The 22,837-nt window shown below is 38.4% G+C and overlaps 1 protein-coding gene across 1 annotated transcript; it reads left to right on the forward strand.

Annotated features, from left to right (window-relative positions):
* Window positions 1-18,077: 18,077 nt before the first annotated feature.
* LOC142532686 (scarecrow-like protein 14) lies at window positions 18,078-21,339 on the forward strand. Its single transcript, XM_075639050.1, has 2 exons — window positions 18,078-18,405; window positions 18,696-21,339. Exon 2 carries the CDS (start codon window positions 18,801-18,803, stop codon window positions 21,072-21,074), a length of 2,274 nt encoding a protein of 757 aa, XP_075495165.1. The 5' UTR covers window positions 18,078-18,405; window positions 18,696-18,800; the 3' UTR covers window positions 21,075-21,339.
* Window positions 21,340-22,837: the final 1,498 nt, after the last annotated feature.

A 22,837-nucleotide genomic window follows, 5' to 3' on the forward strand; every position in this document is an offset into this window, starting at 1 on the left:
TCTAAAACTTTTCTCTTATGCTTTTGTGGTTTACTTCCAATAATTGTTGAAAGATCATTTTTCTTACAACACAAAGGAGTATGTTTGTTAATACCTCTTAATCGTTTGTAATTTTTTGTAATGCTGCCAAATGAAACCATTCTGCCAATTTTCCTTTAAGAAAAGAGGCTCTTCGTGCAAGAGTATCTAGATTGCCGGGGACATATTCCCTTATTATCATTTCTCTCCAGGGACTTGGCATCCTGGCGAAGAAGAGCTGCATTGCTATATCTGCTTCGGCCCCTAAATTCCATCTATATTTAGTGAATAACATAATATATCTATCCACTAAACATATATCATGTAATTCAATACCATACAAAGCTTGAGTATATTTCTTTTTATTTTCTGTATATTGACTGTTAAAATAGTCTACCACTATAAATTGTGCTTTAAAAAGAGTAGCCATTCTTCCGGCTATCTCGCTAAGAGATTTTCCAGCTAGGACTGATTCTTTGGTTTCTACCGAAGTCATGTCCCAAGCAATTTTAACTGATACCATAAGACTCATTTCTAGAAGTTTAATGAATAATTCTCTATTGAGATCAAGCGGGCCTGCTGCAATTCTCATAGCTGACGTCCAATCATCTATGAGATCTTATCTGTTTTTTGAAATCTAATACATCTAGGTTAAGCATAACCTCATAAGGATGTATTGGTTCTAAAAAAGATTTCTCATAAGGTGTTTGGTGCAAAGGAATTTGATTTTTCCTTGACCTTGTTCCTGCTGGGTGGTGCAATTCTCCACCAGTGTAAAAGTCTTGTTGAGATTCTCTCATATTTATATTATGAGATCCCACATTTTCTCTTAGTGGTTTCTGTGAAGATGACCAACTTATGGCAGGTTGTTCACATACAGTCGTGTTCATCTTCAGATCTACAACTTTGATATTTGCAAAGGACTCTGCAAGTTCTTGTAGATCCTCTAGACCAATCTTTTCTAAAGTTGTCATCAGATTAATTTTTTTCTGAGACTGTTTTGATCAGATTGATTATCTTTTCTTCTTCAGTTAAAGGTTTTGGTATCAATTTGGCCTTCTCTCTTTGATGTAATAAGGGTTTAGTACCAAATGATGGTGGTAACCTTCCTTCTAAAGATCTTTTACTAGAATTTGGTTGTTGTTCTAGATTTTGAAGTCTTGTTCGAATATCCTTTTATATTCCAAGAATTTCTTCCTGGTTTTCAAGGATTTTCTCCACATTCTGTTGTACATAATACAATATATTGTCATAATTTTGTACCGTCTATTGAATTTCTCTAAGATCTCCGAAGTGTTTAGAGGAATCCGGTACTATCTCTAAGAACATGTTATTTTGTATAATAAGTTTACCTTAGGATTCTGATAAGTTCCTCCTTGACATCTAACCTTGGTTAGATCTTCTTGTTTCGAATATTCCAAAATTTTGGAATAACTCGTGCAAAGAATTAATCTCGAACCTGGATTCGGATTCATGCTAATTGAGAAAATTCTCCTCCTCAAACATTTAACTACATAATAATAATAAATTTGTATGTTTGAAATAATTTTACCTCGACTCTGATACTATTTTCGACCCAAAAGATCAATCATTTGAATTTTATCACATATAAGTATGACTAAGGGTATTTTTGTCTTTTTAAAGTGTTTTTAGGTAGTAAAACCAAAGTTTTTAAGTTTGGATATTAAATTTAAAGTTAATTTGGGTTTAAGTATTTTTTCACAATTTACCCTTTTGTAGTGTAGGAAATATTTTTAAAAAATGAAATGTAAAATGAAGCAAGGAACATGCTTATCAAGCCCAAGGTTGTTTGAATCATGTTTGAACCGTCAACGAGTAAAAAAGCAAAGATAAAGGGTTCAGTGGAAGTGCAGGGTTCCATCATGTGTATCATTTCTTTACAAAACAGTGGGAAGATGGTCTTGGAAACCTCTATTAGGGAAATTGTTCATTCTACCTAAGCATCGATTTGTCCTTTGATTATTTGCTCATAATAAGTTTCTGACAAGGGATCGGCTTCCACATGCTACTGACAAATCATGTGCACTTTTTAATGTGGATTTGGAGTCTTTTGATCATTTATATTTCATGTGCATTGTCTCAAGAAGAATTTGGGATGTCGTTAGGGAGTGGCTAGGAATGAGAAGGTCATGGGATCTTCGACTGCTACACTTAAATCGTTCAGAGGCATCTACCGAGGTAATTCGATTCTAAATAAGATGAGATGTGTTGCACTTCCAGCCACGGTTTACAGTGTTTGGAATGCAAGGAACTGTGCTATGTTCGAGAGTAAAAAGCAGGTGGTGGAAGTCATAGTCAAGAATATTAAAATTCTTAACTTTCGTTGTATTCCTAGTACAATTTCGGTTATTAATGCTTTATAGTAACGGTTTTATTATCTAGAGCTCATTATCGTAGATTCTCTCCTGGAGATGCCCAATATAGTTGAAACGTCCACTACTCATTTTTCTTAAAAATACTAGAATTTTTTTTTGTGCTCTAAATAATCGGCCGAAAATATCTCTACATATATATATACTTTTAAGATAACTTTGCACCATTTTTAAAAAAAATAAAACAACCAACTATATTTGAAAATTCAAAGGAAATAATTCAAAACATAAAATCGTCTATCATTTACCAAACCTACTTAGCAATATTTCATAATAAAACTAACTCTAACATCCTCTCAAAAATCACTCAAAAAACATCATAAATTCGTAAAAATCTTTATCATAAACTTAAACGTGAATGCGGAAGAACTAGAGCTGGTCCTCGTGTTATGTGCACTTTCAGTCCAACAAGATCAAACATCAAGTCTCTCAATCACATCACTATCATGCTCACCTGCATCGATCACACTTAGTGAGTCTAATGATTTCGCAAACCATAATCTTGGTAATAAGTAATATATACACAGTCACATAAAACAGTGAAAATACTTTTACTTAAAATAACATTTCATGAAAATGCATAAACATAAAATTTTTTCCTTTTATCATAAAAATTCTACTTTTCATCATATATAATTTCCTTTTCATCATATACATATAAGTTTTCCTTTTCGTTGAATTCAGATCGTTAATTGTACTTTTGTATCAGCTGAAGGTCGATGGATTCATCTACATATAACCACAATACTGGACGGAGGAGACATCACCGACACTCTCACCCGTCAACTGAGCATTGGACCTTACATATCATCATATCATCATAATCATCGTATCATTGTATTAGTCACAATTACTTCCCTTCCTTCAACTTTTCATATTTTCATTACTTATAAAAATTGAAGCATATAATAACCATTTTTCTTTTAAACCAAGCATACAACATATCTTTTAGCATTAACGTTTCATCATAAACATTTTAAAATAAACATATTAACATATTTTACAGCATTCAGGGCACAACCAACATGTTTACTATTTCCTAGGTGTAAAATGATCGTTTTACCCCTAGACGTAAAAATTCACAATTTTGACTTTTTCTTACTTTTGTTGCCTCTAGACCATCCCAAATAATTATTTAAGCTTAAATTAAATTCCTTATATTTTTATTTAACTTAGATTCATGGCTTTCGATTTAATTTCATAATTATTAATTCGTAGAGAATTTGAACCTAATTAATTCAAACTTTATTATTAAATTCTCAAATTTTAAACATGACTTTTTATTGTCTAATTTACCCTTGTAAGCCATGAGCCACACCCGGAGACACACGGTTCAACCCCTTAAACTTTTAGACCAAGAATTCGAACCCTTAGAAGGCCCTCAAGCCATTTGCGGTTTCCATCGAGCCAAGCCTGAACCACCCCGAGCCAAACTCTGCCCAGACTACCCATGGACCCTCTGGACTCAACATAACCCACTGCAGCCCTCTGTACGATGCACATGAGCCGCGCGAGTTCCCTAAAAGTATAGGACTCTTTTCCCATTACTAGGACTCCTCGCCCTGACCGTCTCCCGAGCCCGAACCCTCTTGCCTAACCTTGGACCACCCTACAACCTAGTCTAGACCACCCTGCCCACGCCTGAACCCTCCATGCAGCCGCCCCTCACGGTTGTTCCTATATCTCATGGAAAGAGTCCATGCGATCATGGGCTCTTCCCTAGCACCCAGCCACAGGCTAGGACCCTTCCAGCCCCTTAACCTTGATCCTCACCAAGCCCCAGCCCAACCCTGTCCAAAAACATGTACAGAAAATTCCATCAAGGTTTCAGCGGCATACGAGGGTCTTAATTGGTCTGATTTAAGTTTCTTAGGGGCTGATAGGGTGTGAATAAGTGGTGGTTAAAATTTGGAAAATTTTAGTTAAGTTTCGGGTTGATTCAGGTTAAAACCGAGAAGCTCGGTCAAAGTTTTAAAATGAATCGTAAAATTTATGGAAGGGATCGAGGTTACATCTAGGAAGCAATTATAATTATGTTTTGAGGTGTTTGAATAAGTTTGGTTGGCTTCGGGTCAAAATTTTGAGGTCCAGAGGTAAAATGGTCAATTAGGGTTTCCAGGGGCAAAATGATCATTTTTCACATGGGTCGAGTTAGCGGTAGCACCCTAAACACTAAAATTGCATGTTTTAAATGTACATGATATTATGAACATGAATTTTTATGAGAATACGAATATACATTGCATGCTTAGTTTGAAGAAAATTTACGTATATGTATGATTTTTATAAGTGATGAATATGATGATATGTCTTGAAGGAGAGGATTTGGTTGTGACTAACACGAACACGAACACGAACACGAACATGTAAGGCCAAGGCTCAGTGGATGGGTAATACTATTGCTGATGTCTCCGACATCGGGTACCGCGGTTATATGTAGATGGATCTATCGACTAGAGCTGATACGAAAGTCATAAGTAATGATCTGAATTCAAATAAAGAAAATGAACACTGTATATGCTGATATGATGATATAGGTTATGGACATGTTATTCTTTGACACCCGAGTTTAAGTTCATGCTTTTAAGATCATGAAATGTATGTTAATTCAGTACTTTTCACTGTTGCATGTTATGTATATGTACTTGTTACAACAATTCAGATATGTTGAGTCTTTAGACTCACTAAGTGTGAATGATGTAGGTGTGCATGATGATATGGAGACTGGAGGTGCTGAAGACTGAATAGGCGAAGCTAGGTGTGTGCACGTTGACCCGAGAACCTTGCATTTTTCCGCACTTTAGTTTTATGAGTCAGGGATGATACATTATATTATTGCGTTTCGCTTCTTTTTACATGTTGAGGAATTGACATGATTCCGTTTATTGCATTGAAGTTCTTTTAAATCAGTAGTCTAGGAATTTTGATGATATTTAGATTTTTATTTGACTATATTATTTTTATTCAATGATTGAATAACTTTTAATACGCACGATGGTCTGTTTTCAATCGCATGCATGTGTATGAGCATTTTAGAAATTAGCTTGCAAAAATATAAAAAAAAATTCTAGTAGTATTTTAGAAGTAGTCTTTTCAGTTATACTTGAACTAGATCGTTGTAATAAATTGTTTCTTCAATATCCAGATTTGATTCGAAATGCCTTGGTCATTTTCTATCATTTTTTGGATTGTTGGACAAAATGTGACATTTCGCTCCACATGTCCAACAATTACATTCTTTAAAACTTTCATTGTCTCTTATATGAGCTAGATATTTTGAAATTCTTTTTCGTTGGTGTTCTTCCTATGCTATAAAATAAGTTCGATGCTTGAGATGAAATCTTACTCCGTGATGATCCATATTTTTATCCAAATTTATAAGATCTAGCTTTTCTTCTAGACCAAATGTTCTTGTTTTCCAAGAACTTACTCCACTTTTCCAACTTCTAGCACAAGGATGATATCTATTACGATTTACTTTCAATAATTTTTGGAAAATCATTTTCCTTACAATATGAAAGAGTATGTTCGTTAATACCCATTAATCAAATGTAATTCTTTTGTAATGCTGCAAAGTGACATCATTCTACCAAATTTTTTTTTAGAAAAGAGGCACTTCTTGCCAAAGCATCTGTATTTCCAGTGATATATTATCTTATTTGCATTTCTTTCTAGAGACATGGAATTTTGGTGAAGAAAATTTTCATTTCCGTGCTTTCTTCAACTCCTGAATTCTATCTACATTTATTGAATAACATAATGTATTCATCCAATAAAAATATGTCTTGTAATTCAAAACTACATAGATCTTGATTATATTTATTTTTCTTATCTGTATCCTGACTGTTGAGATATTCTACCTATGTAAATTATTCTTGAAATAGGGTTAACATTCTTTTGGCTATCTCGTTAAGAGATTCTCCAGCTAGGATTTACTCTTTGGTCTCTGCCAAAGTCATGTCTCATGCTATTTTGATTGATCCCATAATATTCTTTCCTAAAAGTTTAATGAATCGTTTTCTCTTGAGACGTTTAAGCATAACACTACATGGATGTATTGGTTATAAAATAGTCTTACCATAGGGTGTTTGGTGCAAGAGAATTTGATTCCTCCTTGATCTTGTTCCCCTAGGTATGCTTCTCTTGCAACCTATAAATTGCTTTGGGGTCTTTCCATGTTTGTATTATAGGGTCCCACATTTTCTCTCAGTCGGATCTTGAGAAGTTTTTCTATTAACTAGGGGTTGGTAATCCCAATTGCTTTCATTTTCAGGTCTACGACCTTTTAGGTTTTCAAAGACTGAATTATCAAGACCAATCATTTCTATATTTGTCATCAGGATTATTTTCTTTTCTAAGAAAATTTTGATGAGATTGATCATTTTCTCGTCAGAGGTTAAAAGTTTTTGCACTACTTTGACCTTTTTTATTTGATGTAATAATGGTTCGCTACCATAGGATGGTGATAAGCTTCATTTTGCTATCCTATTGTCAGAACTAGGTTGTTGTTCTAGAGTTTGGATCATTGTTTGTGTAAGGTCCAGAAATTTAATTCACGTAACCTGAATGCATGCAATCTAGGATTTTTAATTTTTTTATTATGTGTTTAATAATTTTATGCATAATTCATGCATGATAGGAGTTAATTCACGAAATTTTATAAGTTCATGCATTAGGGTTTCTAGATGCATTTCACGCCCGAACGAGGGTCGGAGACCGAAGAATTTTCAGGAAAATGATTTTTATACATGATTAATTGTTATTAATTAATATAAGGTGTTTTCAAGGGTATTTTTTTTAAAAATGGATTTTATTATTATTTTTACCTGCAGGATTTTATTTTTAACGGTACGCAAATTTTATCCAATCGAGGGACTTTTTAAGGGTTCGGCTAATATTTTCAAGAACTTACCAACACGAAATAATTTTTGGGAGTGAGTTTGGAATTAATGGGCCTACTTTTGAGCTTTTGGGCCTAAAGTATTTTTAACCTTTAATTGATAATTTAAGGCCCCTTTATCTATCATTATTTTGTATTATCTATTATTATCTATATAATTAAGTATCATTAACCCATTTAACCTAATCATAATACACTCACCACTCAGCCGCCCACCCCCTCCAATCGTTTATTCTCTACGTGAGTGCAGCAGCATAAGATTTCGGTTATTCTCTTCCTCCAATCTAAAGTTCTTCCCACGTCTTGTGTTCTTTCAAACTGTTGTGCACCAATAAACTCATCAGGCACGCATTGTAACCCCATTTCTGCATCATTCACGTTATTTATGCTGATATGTGTGATGTATATGTATTTTTCGTTCAACAATATTGGATCAAGCCTACATGGTTTTTTTTTTTTTCGGTTTTTGCATGTATCATTGCCTAGCATCTCACGTTTTATTTCTTGGTGTAAGGGGGCTGCTGATGAGGGTCCTGAGGGGCTGCAGATGTAGAGGAAGAAGGGTTGGTTAGGCTAGAAGCGAAGCTTGCTCGAGTGGAGAGGGGGCGATCGGTGGGTCGGTGATGGGCATGGTTTCAAGTAGATCGGGAGTTTGAGTTATCTAGGGGCGCGAGGGTCTGTTCAAAGATGTGATATAGAACGAGTCTCACGCCGCTAGCCTTGTGTTAGAACCGTAGGAGCGTGTTGAAGGGGTGAGACGTGAGGGTACTCTCCTAGGTGACTAGAGGTTGGGGTGAGTTGCTGCGTGCATGAGAGGGTATCCATTGGTTCCATGGGTTCAGAGGGGTCTCGGGATGGTCCAAGGAAGGTGGATCAGTAGCTGGTTCCGTCGGGTTGGGCTAAGATCGAAAAAAACCATGGGGAGAGTTCCACAAGTGTTGTTTGGGGAGTTGCTGAAAATTGTCCAGCCACCTTGGGTAGGGCCGAGAGTTTAGGACTCGGTGTTTTTGAGGTTTTTATGACCTTTTAAGTGTTTTTAAGGTATGACAAAAAGTTGGGAAATTTTCGGTCAAGTTTCGGGTCGATTCGGGTTAAAACCGGGACCCCGATCCAAGTTTTAAAACGAATCAGTTAAGTTATTATTTGGCCTCGAATTTATGTCTAAGAATGTTTTTAAACATGTTTTAGGACATTTTAAGGAGTTTGGTAAGTTTCGGGTCAATCTTAGAGGTCCAGGGGTGAAATGATAATTTTTGGGTTTCCACGGGCAAAATGGTTATTTTGCATCCGGGGTGAGATTTTGGTCCTGGCATTACCATGAACACAAATTTATGATATTTTAAATGTTTATGCATCATGATCATGATTTTAAGATTTTATGAAGATATACGTCGCATGCTTGGATTTAAGAAAAATTGCATTGGTGCATGATTTTTATAAGTGATGAAAATGATAATGTTTTGAATGATGGGAATTAGTTGTGGCTATCGAAGTATATGTAAATGTTTAAGATGTATATGTAAATGCTGATGATGAGGCCTAGGCACAGTGGATGGGTAGTCCTGTCACTGATGTCCGACAGCCGCCGGGTACCGCATTTTTATGTATGATGAATCCATCGTAAATGATGATGTACGATAGTCACCTCTAATGAACTGAATGATGAATGATGATTAACAATGAGCTATTTGACACGTCACGATTGCATATGGCACGTTTACATTAAGCTTTTAAATCTCATGAAAGATATGTTGATTATGATATTTTTCACTGCTGTGTGCTACGTATAGGTATTCATTATTTATTGTACAAGTGTGTTGAGTCTTTAGACTCATTAGGCGTGTGTGATGCAGGTGAGTTCGATGTCGAGGAGACTGGAGGTGCTGGACTTTGAGTCAGCGGGCCTGGTGGGCGACACGACCCGAGGACCTATGATTTTCCGCACATTATGATTTTATGTTTTGGAGAGGATACGATGATTTTATACGGTGTTTTGTTTTACAGTTGATGTTAAGATTTTACTCGTCTTTACTCCGTTATATTGTATTGGTAATTGCTCGTGATAATTTTAAATGATATTTTTAAGTAGGATTGCATGCATGAGATTTAATTAAATGGTTATTTTCAAAATGAGAGCTTTTTTTAAAAAAAATATATTTTCACACTTTTAAAATCGAGTAGATGTTTCAGTTGGTATCAGAGCAAAGGTCCTGTATAGGGTTGTGTCGTCGCCAGCTTCTGCCACTCAGTCTTCAAAGCCTCAAGTCTGTAAGCTTTTCGATTTAAGTGTTTTAAAAGGATTTATTGTTATCACCTGCATGATCTCATGATTTAAGCATTATGATGATTTACTGCTTATGTTTAACTGTTTTTACGATTTATGATCCATTGTTTTCAAGACTAGATTAATTGCATGATGTGTTACGTTTTAATTGGACTGTATTCAAATATGTCCCCCCAGACGCGAGCCCAGGATGGCCAGAGTGGATGATATCCCTGAGGGTGGCAGAGGACCTCCACCACCACCACCGCCAGGGGATCCAGCTTCCCGAGTCTTAGAGGGTATGGCTATACTATTGGAGCAGGTGCAGCAGGCTCCTAGAGCGCAGATTGATATTTTTGAGCAGTTCGTAGGCCCAACCCGAAGGAGTTCGGGGGTACCACTGATCCATTCATAGCTGAGGGATGGATCAGATCACTGGAGCTTCACTTTGATTACCTTCAGATGAAGGATGGCGACTGAGTCAGGTGTGCCATCTATATGCTGAGAGATGATGCGTCCCTATGGTGGGAGGGAGCCACACATGCTGTTGACTTGGCCACCCTTACCTTGGCCAGGTTCAAGGAGTTATTCTACGGGAAGTATTTCCTAGCTGACGTCAGGGGCCGCCTGACGAGGGAGTTCACGAGTCTCCGCCAGGGGGATTCATCTGTGGCGGAGTTCATCCGCAAGTTCGACAGGGGCTGTCACTTTGTGCTCATGATAGCATGGGATGCCGATAAGAAGCTGCGGCACTTTTTGGATGGATTGAGACCTATCCTCCGCCGGGAAGTCATGTTGATGAGGCCGGCAGATTACGATGAGGCCACCGCCTGCGCTTTTCAGGCAAATCAAGCTCTGCGGGACATAGATTTTGAGATGCAGCGGAAGCGGCATCAGGATCAGTCCAGTTCCCAGACTCATAAGAAACAGTTTACTGGACCGCCGAGATAGTAGGGGCAACAGAAGCCCCAAGGGCAGTTTAGGAGGCCACAGCAGCAGTAGAGACCTCCTCAGGCGCCAGGGGCGCCTAAGACAGATGACAGGCAGCCTTGCCCGCAGTGCAACAAATTTCATATCGGTAAGTGCTTATGGGGGACCTACAGGTGTTTCGTTTGTGGCCAGGAGGACCACAAAGCAGCAGAGTTTCCTAAGAGCAAGGGCCCGACTACCGGCAGGGCATATGTGATGCATGCCGAGGAGGCTGAGGCAGCATCAGACTCGACATTGATTACTGGTAACCCTTTTGGTTTAAGATTTTAATTTACTGTACAATCGCATGTATTTTATGCTTGTATGATGACTTAATTGTGGGATTTATAACTTAGAAATGTTTAGGATGCATGTTCTACTTGGTTGGGATTAAGGATTAAACTGTTTGATCCGAGGAATTATAGGGACCTAATTGTAATAACAGATAATTGAAGGATCAAAATGCAATTTTCAAAACTTTAAAGGGTTAATTTGCAATTTTCAATTTTTCTGAGAGTAAATTTCGAACTTTTGGGAATTGATGTTTGGGTTAACTCAGCGATTATTCGAGGATTTTTGGATTAATTGACGATAAAAAGTTCCTTAAGTTCAACTCTATCAGATTTGATGGTATGTTTTGTCGCAGGGAGGATATGTATTACAGGTGTAGCCACGCATGCATTGCTAGATTCAGGGGCTACACATTCGTTTATATCCTAATCTTTCGTGAAGCGACTAGGAATCATACCGGTAGCGATGGATTTGGGTTTCAGAGTATCAATCACATCCGGGGACCAGATGTTCACCTCCCAGATAGTGAAGAGATTGGAGCTTCGGTTACAGAAGTATTCGGTGCATGCGGATTTGAAAGTGCTACCACTACCGGAGTTCAACATCATTTTGGGTATGGACTGGCTCTGTTCTCATGGAGCAGTCATAGATTTTCAACAGAGGTCAGTTTCTGTCAGACCACCCAGGGGGAAGCCGTTTGTTTTTCAGGCAGCCAGACATCAGCAGATGCCGCACGTCATTTCTTGCATGTGTGCGAGGAAGCTTATGAGGAGAGGCTGCCAGGCATTCTTAGCCAGCATTGTATTAGTGGCAGGGATAGTCAGTCAGAGGCTGGAGGATGAAGACGTGGTCAGTGAGTTCTCCAGCGTGTTCCATGATGATGTTTCAGGAATTCCACCAGACAGAGAGGTGGAATTCTCTATTTAGCTCATGCTAGGGACAGTGCCTATATCTAAGGCACCCTACCGATTAACGCTTGCAGAGATGAAGGAGCTTAAGGATCAGATCAAGGATCTACTGGATAAGGGTTTCATTTGCCCTAGATTTTCTCCTTGGGGCGCACCAATTCTGTTTGTTAAAAAGAAGGATGGTAGCATGCGCCTGTGCATTGACTACCGAGAGCTGAACAGAGTCACAGTCAAGAATAAGCATCCACTGCCAAGGATCGAGGATTTGTTTGATCAACTTCAGGGAGCCTCAGTGTTCTCCAAGATAGACCTTCGATCCGGATACCATCAGCTGAAGGTGAGAGAGTCAGATGTGCATAAGACAGTCTTCTGGACGCGTTACGGGCACTATGAGTTCTTGGTGATGCCCTTAGGTCTGACGAACGTGCCATCGATCTTCATGGATCTCATGAATCACGTATTCCAGCCTTATTTGGATCAGTTCGTCATAGTCTTCATTGATGATATTCTTATCTATTCAAAGAGCAGGGAGGATCACAGTCACCACCCGAGGACAGTATTGCAGATTCTACAGGATAGACGACTGTGTGCCAAGTTCAGCAAGTGTGAGTTCTAGCTTGACAGGGTGGCATTCTTGGGCCACATTGTATCTCAGGATGGCATAGAGGTCGACCCCAAAAAATTAGAGGAAAGGCAGTCAGAGATTGGCCAGTTTCGAAGAGTGTGACAGAGATCCGTAGCTTCTTGGGATTGACAGGTTATTACAGGAAATTTATCCAGGGCTTCTCTTCTATAAGAATGCCAAATTCTTCTAGGGATCTGAGTGCCAGGAGAGTTTTGACAGGTTGATGCAGGCCTTGACCACAGCAGCAGTGCTAGCTATGCCATAAGGGCAAAGAGAGTTTGTGGTATATACAGATGCATCTAAGCTTGGGTTGGGGGCGGTTCTGATGCAGCAGGACAGAGTGATAGCCTATACGTCCAGACAGCTGAAGGTTCATAAGAATAATTATCCGACTCATGACCTCGAGCTAGCAGTAGTGGTATTTGCCCTGAAGATCTGGAGACACTATCTTATTAGGGAGAAGTGCAGGATTTTCACAGATCATAAAATCCTGAAGTACTTCTTCACACAGAAGGAACTAAACATGCGTCATAGGAGATGGCTCGAGCTGGTGAAGGATTATGATTGTGACATTAGCTACCATCCGGGTAAGGCTAATGTAATTGCAGACCCTTTGAGCAGGAAGCACGCAGTGATTGCCCATCTGTCAGTGCAGAGACCGCTACAGGCTGAGATTCAGATATTTGAGCTTGCAGTTTATGCCAGGGGACGAGGCCCCGAATCTTGCTACTCTGACAGTACAGCCTACTCTGAGAGATAGAATCCGAGCAGGGCAGACTTCTGATGAGCAGTTACAGAAGTGGAGACAGTGGGACGAGGCTAAGGGCCAGAGAATGTATACAGTTGTGGAGGGCATAATCAGATATAAGGACCTGCCTATGGGTTCCTGACAGTGATTCCCTTCGAGCAGATATCCTGAGTGAGGCCCACAGTATCCCGTAATCCATCTATCCAGGGAGTACAAAGATGTATAAGGATTTACAGGCTGTTTATTGGTGGCCGGGCATGAAGCGAGATATTCTGCGATTCGTCTCCGAGTGTTTGACTTGTCAGCAGGTTAAGGCAAAGCACCGGAGACCTGCAGGGAAGCTGAGACCACTCCCTATTCCTGAGTGAAAATGGGAGAACATTACTATGGACTTCGTGACAGGGCTTCCGAGGACTACTGGAGGATTTAACGCCATATGGGTAATTGTTGATCGGCTCACTAAGTCAGCTCACCTCTTACTGATCAGGAAGATATTCAACATGACTCAGTACGCAGAGCTGTATATCATAGAGATAGTCTGACTGCACGGGATTCCATTGTCCATAGTGTCATACAGGGATCCGATATTCATGTCTGTGTTTTGGAAGAGTCTTCACCAGGCCTTGGGTATGAAGCTACAGTTCAGTACCGTTTTTCATCCTCAGACAGACGGTCAGTCAGACAGGGTGATTCGGATTCTAGAGGACCTACTCCGAGCTTGCATGATCGACTTCCAGGGCAGCTGGGAGCCGAATTTACCTCTTGTGGAGTTCACTTACAACAACAGTTATCAGACATCGATATGTATGGCTCCATACGAGGCACTATACGGGAGGAAGTGTAGGTCGCCAGTATACTGGGATGAGGTAGGAGAGCGAGCAGAGTTGGGTTCGGATATTGTCAGACAGACAGCAAATCTAGTGGCAAGGATTAGAGACAGGATGAGGACTACACAGAGCCGTCAGAAGAGTTATGCTGATCAGAGACGGCGAGATCTTGAGTTCGCAGTAGGCGATCATGTTTTTGTGAAGGTCGCACCTATGAAGGGTGTGATGAGGTTCGGGAAGAAGGGCAAGCTCAGCCCTAGATTCATCGGGCCATTTGAGATCCTGGAGAGAGTTGAGACACTCGCATACAGAGTTGCGTTACCGTCGAATCTGGTAGGAGTTCATAACGTGTTCCACGACTCCATGCTGCGAAATTACATGTCGAATCCTTTACATGTGCTTAACTATGAGCCACTTCAGCTGACACCGCACCTATCTTTTGAGGAGAGACCTACGCAGATTCTGGACAGACATGAAAAGAGATTCCGGAACAAGGTGATCCAAATGGTCAAGGTCAATTGGCTGAATCATTCTGAGGAGAAGGCTACTTGGGAGACTGAGACCGAGATGAGGAGTCGCTACCCGGAGCTATTCGGTACGTTCGAAATTTCGAGGACGAAATTTTGTTTAAGGGGAGAGAGTTGTAAGGTCCAGGAATTTAATTCACATAATCTGAATGCATGCAATCTATGACTTTTAATTTTTTTATTATGTGTTTAATTATTTTATGCATCATTCATGCATGATAGGAGTTAATTCATGAAATTTTATAAGTTCATGCATTATGGTTTCTAAATGCATTTCACGCCCGAACGAGGGTCGGAGGCCGGAGAATTTTCAGGAAAATGATTTTTATACATGATTAATTGTTATTAATTAATATAAGGTGTTTTTAAGGGTATTTTTAAAAAATAGGATTTTTTTTATTTTTATCCGCATGATTTTATTTTTAACGGCACATAAATTTTATCCAATCGGGGGACTTTTTAAGGGTTCGACTAATAATTTCAAGAACTTACCAACACGAAATAATTTTCGGGAGTGAGTTTGAAATTAACGGGCCTAGTTTTGAGCTTGTTTTGTCTAAAATATTTTTAACCTTTAATTAATAATTTAAGGCCCCTTTATCTATCATTATTTATTATTATCTATATTATCCCATTTAACCTAATCATAATCCACTCACCACTCAGCCGCCCACCCCCTCCAATCGGTTATTCTCTTCGTGAGTGCAACAACATAAAATTTCGGTTATTCTCTTCCTCCAAGCTCAAGTTCTTCCCACGTCTTGTGTTCCTTCAAACTGTTGTGCACCAATAAACTCATCAGGCACGTATTGTAACCCCATTTCTGCATCATTCACGTTATTTATGCTGATATGTGTGATGTATATGTATTTTTCGTTCAGCAATATTGGATCAATCCTACATAGTTTGTTTGTTTCGGTCTTTGCATGTATCATTTCCTAGCATCTCACGTTTTATTTCTTGGTGTAAGGGGGCTGCTGATGAGGGTCCTGAGGGGCTGCAGATGCAGAGGAGGAAGGGTTGGTTAGGCTAGAACCGAAGCTTGCTCGAGTGGAGAGGGGGCGATCGGTGGGTCGGTGATGGGCATGGTTTAAAGTAGATCGGGAGTTTGAGTTATCTGGGGGCGCGAGGGTCTGTTCAAGATGTGATATAGAATGAGTCTCACGCCACTGGCCTTGTGTTAGAACCGTAGGAGCGTGTTGAAGGGGTGAGACGTGAGGGTACTCTCCTAGGTGACTAGAGGTTGGGGTGAGTTGCTGCGTGCATGAGAGGGTATCCGTTGGTTCCATGGGTTCAGAGGGGTCTCGGGATGGTCCAAGGAAGGTGGATCAGTAGCTGGTTCCGTCGGGTTGGGCTAAGATCGAAAAAAACCATGGGGAGAGTTCCACAAGTGTTGTTTGGGGAGTTGCTGAAAATTGTCCAGCCACCTTGGGTAGGGCCGATAGTTTAGGACTCGGTGTTTTTGAGGTTTTTATGACCTTTTAAGTGTTTTTAAGGTATGACAAAAAGTTGGGAAATTTTCGGTCAAGTTTCGGGTCGATTCGGATTAAAACCGAGATATCGGTCCAAGTTTTAAAACGAATCGGTTAAGTTACGAATTGGGCTCGAGTTTACGGCTAAGAATATTTTTAAACATGTTTTAGGACATTTTAAGGAGTTTGGTAAGTTTCGGGTTAATTTTAAAGGTCCAGGAGTGAAATGATAATTTTTGGGTTTCCAGGGGTAAAATGGTCATTTTTCACCCGGGGTGAGATTTTGGTCCTGGCAGTGCCCTGAGCACAAATTTGTGATATTTTAAATATTTATGCATCATGATCACGATTTTAAGATTTTATGAAGATATACGTCGCATGCTTGGACTTAAGAAAAATTGCATTGATGCATGATTTTTATAAGTGATGAAAATGATAATGTTTTGAATGACGTGAATTAGTTGTGGCTATCGAAGTATATGTAATTGTTTAAGAGATATAAGTAAATGCTGATGATGAGGCCTAGGCACAGTGGATGGGTAATCCTGTCACCGATGTCCGACAGTCGCTGGGTACCGCGGTTTTATGTATGATGGATCCATCGTAAATGATGATGTATGATAGTCATCTCTAATGAACTGAATGATGAATGATGATCAACGATGAGATGTGTGACCCGTCACGATTGCATATGACACGTTTACATTAAGCTTTTAAATTTCATGAAAGATATGTTGATTATGATATTTTTCACTGTTGTGTGCTGCGTATAGGTATTCATTATTTATGGTACAGGTGTGTTGAGTCTTTAGACTCACTAGGCGTGTATGGTGCAGGTGAGTTCGATGTCGAGGGGACTGGAGGTGCTGGACTCTGAGTCAGCGGGCCTGGTGGGCGACACGACCCGAGGACCTATGATTTTCCGCACATTATGATTTTATATTTTGCAAAAGATACGATGATTTTATTCGCTGTTTTGTTTTACAGTTGATGTTAAGATTTTACTCGTTTTTACTCCATTATATTTTATTGGTAATTGCTCGTGATAATTTTAAATGATGTTTTTAAGTAGGATTGCATGCATGCGATTTAATTAAATGGTTATTTTCAAAATGAGAGCTTTTCAAAAATATATTTATATTTCCGCACTTTTTAAATCGAGTAGATATTTCAGTTTGAATATCCTTCCATGTTCTACTAATTTCTTCTTGTTTTTCAAGGATTCTTCAATTTTTTTGTGGTATATTGTATAGTTTATTGTCATAATTTTGTATTATCTTCGTATTCTTCAAGATCTTCCTATAGTTTACAGGAATCCGAGACTATTTCTAGAAATTTAGCATTTTGAATAATATATTACTTTAATAATCTGATATGTTCCTAGTTCTTCTTGATATTTAATCTTGTCAAATTTTCCTTATTTCAGATATTCCAAAATATTAGAATAAAATCATAAAATAATACATCTTGAACATATATTCGGATCCATAATTTTTAAGAAATATATCATCTTCAAACATTTAAGTTACACAGTGATAATAATAAAGTATGTATGAACTTTCCAACCTAGGCTCCTTGGGATATTCCAAAATCCACCTATGTTTGTACATGTTTTTAAAAGGTGTATTAATAAAAAAAAACATATTTAATTTGACATAATGTCATGTAAGATTAAATTCCATGAATTATTTAACAAAAATATAATTAAAGTAAAACATGCTATACACCACCACTATCCCCATCAATCTCATTCTAGAATTATGTTTATACAAGAAATTTCAACTAATTCACTGCAAAGCTCTTTCAAGAACAACCAGCTATTGACTTTCAGGTTGTAGAATATATAACTATTTATAATTTACAGTTTCATATTGAATCCATTTTAACAAATTACAAACAGTTTTGTCACCACTAAACGAATCATCTGCATATTGACTCCAAAAATCATTATGAAAATGACGGTCGACAACAATAGTTATTGTCTTGTTACGGGTGAAAGTGAAATGATATACGTTGATTAAAAAAAAGGTGAATGCGTGCAAAAGGGGACCAAAATCCAGTCTTTTTCTTCTCTACAGCGTGTGAAAATCTTCTCTTTCAGCTTTCCATTTATATTACGAAATGATCGATGCAAGACATAAATCAAGAAATTTGATAAAGTTTAAAAAAAAAACCATTTGGTTTACTATGCGTCGGCCAAGAGTTTACACCAGTACACAGCCTTTGGATATGGAACATACAATGGCCAAGATTCATCACCTCCTCTCTTATTTACCCGCATAACTCTTCCTTATATAATCGCTATATGCAAATAGGCAGTCCCATTTTGAGACATTCTATGTTATTCTTATTTCTATAATATCTCGCTCTATTGTAAGGGTTTTGCTTCCAAGATCTTTCTGTGGCCTTAATTGATCGGTCAGAACAGGTATTGGTGGCAACACTTGGGTGAAGTGAATCTGAGGTATGGTTTTTATTTTCTTTGTGAAAGGGAATTCTTTTTGAGGTTCATAGGTTGACGTATCTGAGTATGTAGGTTGGTTTTTCAGGAGTGTTTTCACGTATGCTTGTCTTGGTTTTTTCTCTGTTGTCCGGATTTGATCTTCATGAATCCTATGTTACTTTTTCATTGACGAGTTTCTTGTTTTTATGCATCTTCTTGTGCTTGCTTCTGGGTTTCTTTATCTGCTTTCAACTTTGATTTTTATAATCTTGTAATTGTAATATTGAGAAAAATCTGGGTTTTGTTGCTAGGGTTGAAGTTGAGAAGAAACTTTGAAAGTGAATTGGATTTATTGTGGAAGGGTTGTTTGATTGGGTGCACTTTCTGCCTTAAGAAATTCTCGTATAGTAGATGTCATGGATCAGAATTATAGGGGATATAGAGGGCCAACTTCTGGAATAAAAGTGAAAAACCAAGCTGTTCCGGTATTTTCGGATCCAATTAAAGTGAATGACCAGGGGGTTCCGGCATTTTCGGATCCAAATCTGATCAATGATTCAAGAGGCAGCGGTCGGTTTTTTTATTTGAATGCGGATAACGAACTGGTTTCTTCTTGTTCGAATTTGGATGTGAAAGACCAGTTATCCGAATGTGATTCTCATGAGGATTGTGATTTTAGTGATGTGGTCCTAAAGTACATAAACCATATCCTAATGGAAGAGGATGTGGAGGAGAAATCCTGCATGTTTCAAGAATCTGCTGCTCTTCAAGCTGCAGAGAAATCGTTTTTTGACGTTCTTGGGGAGCAGCGTCCTGCTTCTGAGGTGTATCAACGGAAGCCGATGCTACATCAGGGTATGGACAACCTTGACCCAAATAGCTTAGAAGAAAGGGGATTTTATCGTGGTGTTGGTGATACAGGAATTTTATGTCCCAATTGGTATTCCGAGTCCAACAGTAATGGCTTTGAAAGAAGTCCTGTTACTGTTAATTCAGTTTCACAGGCTATTTCTCAGTCTTGTTATAGTTCATCAAGTAGCAGTGGCACTGTTCTTGATAGTCAGGTGGATTCACCTATAAGTACACTTAGAATTCCTGATATTTTTATGGATAGCCAGTCCATCATGCAATTTAAAAGAGGGTTTGAAGAAGCGAGTAAATTTCTTCCTGATGAGGGTAATTTGATAATTAATTCAAGTTATAGCGAACCATTTCAGAAGGAGCAGAAAGAAGGTTCGGTCAGTCTGGCAGTCAAAGTGGAAAAAAACTTACATATCGAAGAGTCCGCTGATGTGTCAAGGGGGAAAAAGAACTCTTTTCATGCCAACATGGGTGTAGAGGAGGAAAGGAGCAACAAGCAATCAGCAGTATATACTGAATCAACTGTTAGTTCGGAAATGTTTGACAAGGTGCTACTTTGCAGTAAAGGGAAAAATCTTTCTGATCTTCGTAAAGCATTGGATGGAATATCTAAAAGAAATACTTCATACGTACAGTCTAAGGAGCCAAACAGTGGGAAAATTCAGGGCAAGAAATCAGGGAGTAAGCGGAACATTGTTGATATGAGAACCCTTTTGACCCTTTGTGCACAAGCCGTTGCAGCTGATGATCGTAGGACAGCAAATGAGTTTCTAAAACAGATTCGAGAGCACGCCACTCCAACCGGCGATGGAATGCAGAGACTTGCTCATTATTTCGCTGATGGTCTAGAGGCACGTATGGCTGGCTCAGGGACTCAGATATATAAATCCCTTCTCAATATTCCAACTTCTGCTGCTGATATTTTGAAAGCCTACCATATATACCTTGCTACCTGTCCGTTTAGGAAGATTTCTAATTTCTGCGCAAATAAAACGATCATGAATGTGGCTGAGAAAGCCACAAAGCTACATATTATTGATTTCGGTATTCTATATGGTTTCCAGTGGCCTTGCTTTCTGCAACGCCTTTCTTCTAGACCCGGTGGACCTCCGAAGCTTCGAATTACTGGTATTGATTTTCCATGTCCAGGTTTCCGACCATCGGAGAGGGTTGAAGAGACTGGGAGGCGCTTGGAAAATTATGCTAGGACTTTTAACATTCAATTTGAGTTCAATGCTATAGCCCAGAAATGGGAAACGATTAAACTCGAAGATCTTAAGATTAACAAGGATGAAACTCTTGTGGTGAACTCTCTTTATAGGCTTAGGAATATTCTAGACGAAACCGTTATTGTGAACAGTCCTAGAAATATTGTTCTAAACCTTATACGGCAAATGAATCCGATAATTTTTGTGCAAGGGATCATTAATGGCGCTTTTAATGCCCCATTTTTCATCACAAGATTCCGTGAGGCGTTATTTCATTATTCTTCTTTTTTCGATATGCTTGATGCGAATATCCCCCGAGAATGTCACGAGAGAATGCTGCTTGAGAAAACCATTTTTGGTCGGGAGGCAATGAATGTTATTGCATGCGAAGCAGCTGAGAGGATCGAGAGACCAGAGACATACAAGCAGTGGCAGGCTCGATGCATGAGAGCTGGGTTCGAGCAGCTTCCTCTGGACAAGGAAATCAAGAAAATGGCAAAAGATAGGGTTGGATCATCTTACAATAAAAATTTTGTGATAGAAGAAGATGGCCGTTGGATGTTGCAAGGTTGGAAGGGACGGATCACATATGCTCTTACTTCTTGGAAGCCCACGTATTGAAGGAATTCGTCTCCATCACAACATTTAGAGAAGAAAAAATGAGCTCCAAGGATGCCATAGAAATGTCAATCGGTCGTTCGGTATGTCCCGTTCGGTCTTCCACAAATGGTTAGCAGTGACACACTCTTTGAAAGAAAACTATGGATACTAATTTTATCGGACTGTGTAGTTTGTTACAGATTAGGGGATAAGCCCCTATTTAGCTGTATTTTCCTGCATTCTGAACACTTCAATGAATGTCTATTCAGTTTTTTAGGACATGGAATTTGTTTGTTTGGTGTGTGGAATTATTAGGCATTTGTCTCCATAGTTGACTAAGTAAATGTGGTAGGATCAATGATCTATCTCTGCTATAATGAATTAAAAAGTAATGTTGAACAATCAATTAGATTCATTAGAGTAACATGATTGATGGCCTGGTATATATGCAAGAATTACGATTAGGGGTGTAAACGAGTCATGTTCAAATTGAGCTTATGGAATTTCAGATGCTATAATTAATACTGAATTAATGTTAGACGCAGCGGTGGTAGTAGGGATGAAGGATTACTTTAGTGTGGGAGTAGTGGGATGTGACAGCAATGTCCATGTCTTATTTGCTGATGGAAATGCTTTCAAAGATGTCTCTCACCACATTTAGTGGAGATGATTGCTGTTAAAGAGGGTGTTTGGGAGTCATTCAATCCGGGATGGGATCACTGGACGGATGAAACGGATGCACTTACGGTAACTCGTGGTATGAAGAATTCAACTCCCTTTTCTTTGGAGGTTCCCATCTCAGAAGCCATATGAAGACTCTAGCTCATGAACTAGCACGAAGATGTCTGCATTCTGTTATTAGTTTAGTGTGGATGGATGCAATTGCTTTGTTTCTGAAGCATGCTGTTACAAATGACTTGTTGTTTATCTAATGAAGTGAGGTTATTTTAAAAAATAAAAATAAAAATAAAAATTTCAGAAGCTATAAATCTTGTTTATTTATAAATTCTGTTTTTCTCTTATTATTTTTAAGTGTGTGATTTTATTTTTTTTTTTTTTGGGTACCATGCGGAGAGCATTAAGCATATATTCTAATTATTGGGGTTTGAAGTGGGAATGTTGGGACTTGAAAATATATTAGTATTAGTATTATTAAATCAACAGAGTTCGATAGATGTCTTTCAAAGTTGTGATGAAAAACTACAAAAAAATGGTCATTTTTCTGATAATTCAAAATTTGGTTTCAATGTGATTAAATTTATTTGTTTGTCTTATCCGGTTGTTGTACTTTTCTTTACTTTGCGGCAGCCATCATCTTAGCACTCAAGTAAAAAAAAAAAAAACAATAATTACAAAAAGATGATTTTTTTTTTTGGGGATTACAACTAGCGGGGAGGGGGATCGGATCCGGGGAACCGACTAATCCGACAAGGTGAGACCATTGGGCTAGAAGCTCTATCTCTACAAAAAGGCTGATTTATTATATGCAAAATTGATTTCTTGGTTGTGTAGTATGTTCATTTTTATGTAATTTTAATTTTCAATGTTGTCAAATTAAAGATTTAGTTCGTTGATTTTTTTTTTTTTGGATATTTTATCTTTTTTTTTTCTATTGTGTAGTATGTTTATTTTTATGTAATTTTAGTTTTCAATGTTGTAAAACTAGAGATTTAGTTCGTTGATTTTTTTTTGGATATTTTTATCTTTTTTCGATTTTGTGTTGATCTGACAACAATTTAATGTTAATGTAGCGCTGACGCATATAATGTCATATTAACATTTCT

Source organism: Primulina tabacum, chromosome 18 (genome assembly GCF_025594145.1).
Source record: "Primulina tabacum isolate GXHZ01 chromosome 18, ASM2559414v2, whole genome shotgun sequence".
Taxonomy (NCBI): Eukaryota; Viridiplantae; Streptophyta; class Magnoliopsida; order Lamiales; family Gesneriaceae; genus Primulina; species Primulina tabacum.